The sequence below is a fragment of the Cariama cristata genome, unplaced genomic scaffold (assembly GCF_000690535.1).
Source record: "Cariama cristata isolate BGI_N322 unplaced genomic scaffold, ASM69053v1 scaffold43859, whole genome shotgun sequence".
Classification (NCBI taxonomy): Eukaryota; Metazoa; Chordata; class Aves; order Cariamiformes; family Cariamidae; genus Cariama; species Cariama cristata.
In genome coordinates this window covers 1-6,344 of record NW_009634904.1, presented here as the reverse complement: position 1 = coordinate 6,344, position 6,344 = coordinate 1, and the positions used below count along the sequence as shown (strand labels likewise).

The window sequence follows — 6,344 nt, the reverse complement described above, 5'->3', positions numbered from 1 at the left end:
ACCATTGGCAGTTGTGCTAGTAACCATAAATTATCCTGTTCGTTTACATTACAGATGATGTTGTGCTAGATATGCTGTCCCAGAAAATGGAAGAACTGTTGTTTGAAATAAAAAGCAGGTTTACATCTAGGATGGTATGTAGAAGTCACTGTGATAATAAAGAGTGATGCTTAGTATATTATTTCTGGTCATGGATTTTATAATTTTCAAATAGCTAGAATTACATAGTGCAGAAATTTACAGAATTAGGTGTATATGGGGTGAAGAGTGAGTGTGTAAGGATATTTCTAACTACTGAAAACAAGCAGTTGGATTGTTTTTGTTGTGTTTGCTGTAATTTTTTAAAACTATGTTCTGGTCTCTTGCAACATCGCATAGCATTAATTTACTACATTGTTCATACTAAAAGAGGCTAAACTTTGCAGGAATAAAACATAAGTACATTACATTCAATTATTTTTGTTTTGCAAGTAGCATCCTCAAAAAAAACAAAACCCAGAAAACAACAAAACAAACCCTTCTAACAGTTTGCCTGAAGATTTAAATTTAGAAGATTAAATTTCAACAAGTAGTCATACTGAAAAAAGGTAACTGTTCTAACATCAGAAACAGCAAAGTTATTAAAGTGATTTAATGTGTTACACTACTACTTCCTTTGCAATGGCTTGCTATCAAGAAACCAGTAATTAGAAGTTTGTTCAAGCCAATAAAACTGGTTAGTCTTCGCTCTTTTTAGCTACACATTTAGCCTGCTTACATAATTTAAGACAGTTACACACAAACTTGTTCTCCAGTGTCTCCGGCAGGCATTGCCTGCACCATTTTAATGAACACTGCAGCTATAAGGTAGTACAGAAAAAAATAATCACAAAAGAGAAGAAAGCTCCCTCTTCTGTTGTAAACCTAACTCGTAGTTCCTTGTGTCCTCTGCTGGCTGACAGCACGGACAGACAAGGCCAGAACACTCTCGTTCTGGCAATACAGTGCGTAACATGCAACTGCTAGGTCTCCAAAACCCACTCCTTCTTACCTTCCAGTATCCATTTAGGTTATTTAAATCATAGCATTAGTATTCAGCCTGGTAACTGCAGCTGCTTTGGATTTTGCAGAATCAGACCCCACATATGTTTCAAACACCAGCCACTTTAAAGACCTATGTTAGACACAATGTTTTTATTAACAAATGAATATAAAAATAAGTGAAGCAACAAGGTAATCTTGTATTTGACAATTCTCACATTTCTCTCCAGGAGATAATGACCCTTGTGGATGCAACACTTTTGAAACTGCGGAAGTAGAAGACAAACTTTTTGTGTAAGAACAAGACGTGTACACTTCGGTTCAGATATAAAAGCCTGGATCCTCCAGAAGTATTTCAAAAGAATTTTCTCACCAGAAAGATTAATATAGGGCTATTAATAATATATAAACACTTATATATTCTGTTGATTTAGGTACCACAACTGTGAGACTAACAGTAATCATTAAGAAGTCACCTTACTTTGTAGACTTTAAAATATTTGAAATAAAGATTTTAGTCTTGGGAGTTTCAGCAAAGCAATAACAGTTTCTTCCTTCATCTATTATAATTTTAAAACACTCTTTATTTTAACTTGTTCAGTGTATATTTCCTTTGCAGAAATCTAACTGATGAAGTACTTCACCAATGCAGGCATTTGTTACCAGTATTGTTTAAACACAGTAGTAGGCATTAGACAGAGGTACCACCCGGAAAGGGGATGCCAGCAGTATTGTTGTACGGCAGCATTCGCGTACAAGCTTAGGAAGTATTGTCTTTTGATTTTATGAAGTAGCTGCTGTCAGTTCTCGGTTATCTCTAAATTTGCCCTGGAATGTGACATGAAACCAGCAAATGCTGCAGATACAAGCACAGGGTAGAATCACTCAAGTTTTACAATTTTTGTTGTTAGATTTGTTCTTAACAGCAGCTTCCCATTTCTTTTTCTCTAAGGTGTACAGTCTCATAGCTGCTTGTGCATCCTGAATCTGAAAGAGAACAGAACAAACTTAATAAAATAAAACAAACAAGCTTAATAAAACACAGCTGACATGGTTTAAGAACATTATTGTTAATAAGCAGCTAAATCTGCCATTGTTTTAATACATCCTTTCAATTAACATTTCATAATTTCTTTCTAGATTTAGGTTCTGTGACTAGTAGAAGGGGATGAGTATGTATCCAGAATGTATGGCCCACCACAAGGCTATGCAGTCCTCTTTCTGATCATGACTTGGAAAGCCATAATGAAAAATACACCTGGTACAGTATCTTGGAGATACCCTCACAATTTGCTCTGCTTCTTCAGTTCATTCCTCTATTATATCCTCCTGTCCACTGAAAGAAACGAAACTGCTGAGATTCACTAGTAGGCGCTCACACTATTTTATCCAACCCAACATAGTACAACGGTGTAGAATGCTGCTTTTAAGGTAAGCAGTCAATACCTGAGAATTATTTTTTCCCCTGGGGATTTTAAAGTAACAAGAATTAGTATTTAAACAAAATAGTTGACTTCTGCAAAAGAAGTTTATGAAAATAAGGAAATAATCCAAGTGGTATGAGGCACATAGTGGTAAGCGAGCTTAGATGAAGATCTTACTGCATGCTGGTGTCCAAGCAGAGCTTGCTAACTTTCATTGAGAGGCTAGAATGAAGCCACAGTATTCTGGACTGAACCCAGATCTTAGAGCTAATGTGTAGTACCTTGCTGATCTACCCAAAAATGTATGTTCTGATGAGATACATACCGAGCAGTGCTCTGATGTCTGCACTTGAACATTTAGCAGTCTCTCACAGAGCAGTTTCAGTGATGGCCGTGCATTCTAGAAACAGAAAAGATAGAATCACGTTGTCTTGCACTACTCGGAAAAAAAAGGTATGTGTGTGTATATATATAAAAATATTAGTCTAAGTGTATTCCTCAAAGTATAGCACATCTCAGCTTCTACTGGTGAATTGTCAAGAATAATTAATGAATTACAAGATTTATGCATGCACTGCTGAGAGGATTTTATGTGTATTACTGTAACCCTAGGATTTATGTTTGGGGTGCTTTGTTGTGAAAAAGAAAACCTGAGTACATCGTTATGAAACTTAAAATATCTTGCTATAATCTGAACCTTTACTCCTGCAGTCTAAGCAGAAACTTGAAGCCATCTATTTTTTTTATATCCCTATAGAAATGATACCATTAAGAAGATCATGTAAGCGTTACTGCAAGTAGAACTCTACCATCTTATTTTGCTATACAGAAAGGCATTAGGAAGGCCATGCCAGTGAATGGGAGAGCCACTGAATTTTGTGCACAGGTATTACTGGTAATGTTTGTACTGAACTAACATCGGTATGTTTCAAATGCTAAGTAAGCATTCAACTAGACTAGTATTTTCAAATGACGAAAAGCAGGCGTCTCCGTTTCAGGTAGGAAAGAAGGAACAGGGTCAGGTAGAGGCAAGTGTGGGAGTGAGCTAGCAGCTGGGGATTCAGCAGCTCAAGAGTCAGTTAATTGCTGTACAGCTTCCTGTCAGTTTCTTACCTTGACTCTCTGTCTGAAAGGTTTGTATCTTTGTGTGTCACGTATCTTCTTCTGAGGATGATCGAGAAATAGGACCTGGAAGAAATTACATTTCCAGTCCAAAGTGTGCTGTTGCATGAAACTTTATACAGCTGAATGTACAGCTTCCTGCTGGTTCCTTCCATAAGAGATAGTTCAAAACCATGAATGGACAAGGTCAAGATCATCCAGACACTGGCTGGATTTAAGAACCACAGTTCTACATAGTATGAGAAACAGAAATGAATCTGGAGGCACCACCTGTAGAGACTACCTGCAGTGCTGGTACAGCATGACATAAGATACCCATCTCTGGTATTGATGGCTGCTGAGCTTCAGGGACTAAGAAAAGCATGCAAACAGTTTTTTCATCATTCTATTTCTTTCCTGGCTCTTTAGTAGGCAGATCAGTGCTATTAGCAACAGAGTTTGGAAGCTGAAAAACTTTAGTGGCCAAGTGAGTAGGGCTATAATTGGGGCAGCATGAAAGAAACTGAGTTAACAGTGATAAAGCTGTAGTTTCTAGGAGTTCAGGTGTGTTCATCTGATCCAGAATGATGTACTGGAAACTTAATCTTAAATTTTTGAAGCCTTGTCCTCAAAATAACAAACGTGCAGCCATCTACCTTTAGATCATTGCGTAAAGCATGTCCAACTAAAATCCTTCCATTCAGGATGTCAGCGACTTCCTTCTGAACTGTTTTAAAATCTTCACCTACAAATACACACAAGGAAACTTTCCGTTAGATGCATAAGACAACTAAGCAAGCTACAATTAAAACACTGCATCTTTTCTCTGAAAGCAACTGTATCCTTGGGACTGTAGTTACACAAATTTGTACAGTACACTAAATTCTCTGCTTGTTAGAGCATAAAGAATTCCATAAAGAGCATAGCACTAAAAGGAAATAAACTTCCTATTATTCCCATACCATAATCCATGAGTTAAGTTCTTCTAGGGCATTAGTGACCACTCTCTAAAAAGTGCTACTTACCACATTTTTTCTTAGCATTCAGAATATATCTTGTTTTCCATTTCCCAAAATAGATCTAAAACTTTTACAAGCTCAGCCAATGAGGCTTCTGTGATAGCCTGTTAAATTTTCCCTCCCTAAGGAACATTTTGGGCAAAAAATTTCCTACCTGTATTTATATTCTCAGGGCGTATGCCACTAACAGCTGTTCTGTAATCAGTCACCTCTTCTGTAGGCTTGACATACTTGTCATAAATGCACTTTCCAAATTGGTTCACGATGGACACACGAGCCACAATACTGTCTTCACCTTTGGGTCCCACTCCCACCATCTCACAGTCTATGGCTACAGCTCGTGTCAGCCTAAAAGACAAAGGACAGCTTGGTGACACCTCTGTTACAGGGACCACATAGTGGAGTTCACAAGGTTCACACGTTGATACGAACGGGGAAAACTTGGCAGTTTGTCTGTCAGCAGATGCAGGGAGATGTCAGCTTACGCTGTGCACCTGCAAATCACAGTTATTAGAAGATAATCTCGATGCCTCTGCTGCCATCCTTCCCTCTGGAATGCCACTCACCCTTCAGAAGCCTTTTCTTTAACCAGCACCTGCTCCACAGACTGTTTGGATTGGCCTGTTTCAAGTCCCAGATTTCTTCTAGCAATTTTTGCTGCTTCAGGTCCTATTGCTGCTTCAATATCTTTCGGATCAACATCATCAAACCAGATTTCAGCCCTGGTAAGTACAGATTTAATTACATTTAACAGTCCTAAAGCAGTTATGCATCTTTATAGTGTGGAAAAAGTGTATTTATTTCTTAAACCGAGAAATTAGCTTTGTGAAGATCAGTCTAGTACTGTCACCTATGCAGGTTCATTGCTATTTCTTAGGAGTAGGGGCAGCATGCTTCTTATTTCTCCCAAAATTTAGTCTGGAAGAATGCAGCTCTTTTGAATGTACTGCTCTATGCTTCTTATGTACACCTCCCAAAATAAATATTCACATACATGCATGATGCCTGAAGTACTCACTCTTTGGGTTGCTGCTCGGCGTGTTCTTCAGCTTTCCTTCTCTTATGTTTTATATCACCTTTCTCCTTTAAAATATTGCCATTTTTCTTTTTTTCTTTGCAGCCTTTTCCATTGTTTTTGTTGCCATTTAAATTCTTATCTATTGCAACCCTCTTGGATTTTGGCTTAGCCAAAGGAGGATTGTCTTTAGCAGAACCGTTGTCCATTTTATTTGTGGATTTGGCCTTTACCACATTCCCGTTCCCATTGATAGCTGGGACTTCTTGGTTATTTCCCACTTTCAGTGGATGCTTCTTTTTGGTGTATGTTTGACATGTAGGGAGAGACTCATTGGAGTAATTTGCCTTTTGTTTCAGTAGCTAAAACAGGAGAAAAAAAAAAAAAAAGGAAAGAAAAAAGGATTATCTTCCTCCGTTTCTGCCCCTACCATCGTTCCCGAGGACTCCTGGCATTGTGCCTCAGTGCCCAGTGGCCCTGGACTCTCTAGCTGGCTCTAGGGAAATTCCCTGCAATGGGACGTCCCAAATGCCTGCCCATAGCACTTTATTTATTGACACAAAGATTACCAAATTTTTTTAATTACTACCTATAAAGTGGAACCGCACTCAGAGAACGACAGCATGGCCTCGGCCCGCCCCGCCTGGCTTCCTCGTCCGAGACCCCCAGGGGATGGCTCCGGCTCGCCCCAGGCGAATCCCCCCCGGTTCCCCTCACCTCCTGCAGCGCCTTCCAGTTAGAGGAGAACTCCTGGGGGCTGCGGGG

The 6,344-nt window shown here is 39.0% G+C and overlaps 2 protein-coding genes across 2 annotated transcripts in view; one reads left to right on the top strand and one right to left on the bottom strand.

Moving 5' to 3' along the window:
• The window catches only part of STKLD1 (serine/threonine kinase-like domain containing 1), a 13,716-nt gene extending 12,418 nt beyond the window's left edge, over nucleotides 1–1,298 (top strand). Inside the window, exons 18-19 of the mRNA XM_009707296.1 lie at nucleotides 55–134; nucleotides 1,251–1,298. Coding sequence (XP_009705598.1) covers nucleotides 55–134; nucleotides 1,251–1,298 — 128 coding nt within the window. The remainder of the gene's footprint in view (nucleotides 1–54; nucleotides 135–1,250) is intronic.
• A 607-nt stretch (nucleotides 1,299–1,905) lies between these two features.
• REXO4 (REX4, RNA exonuclease 4 homolog (S. cerevisiae)) lies at nucleotides 1,906–6,338 on the bottom strand (the record flags this gene model as incomplete). Its single annotated transcript, XM_009707295.1, has 8 exons — nucleotides 1,906–2,007; nucleotides 2,770–2,844; nucleotides 3,558–3,632; nucleotides 4,202–4,290; nucleotides 4,719–4,912; nucleotides 5,131–5,286; nucleotides 5,583–5,941; nucleotides 6,297–6,338. Coding segments are annotated over 8 exons (1,092 nt in total), but the record flags the coding sequence as incomplete, so codon positions are not given.
• Between the last annotated feature and the right edge of the window lie 6 nt (nucleotides 6,339–6,344).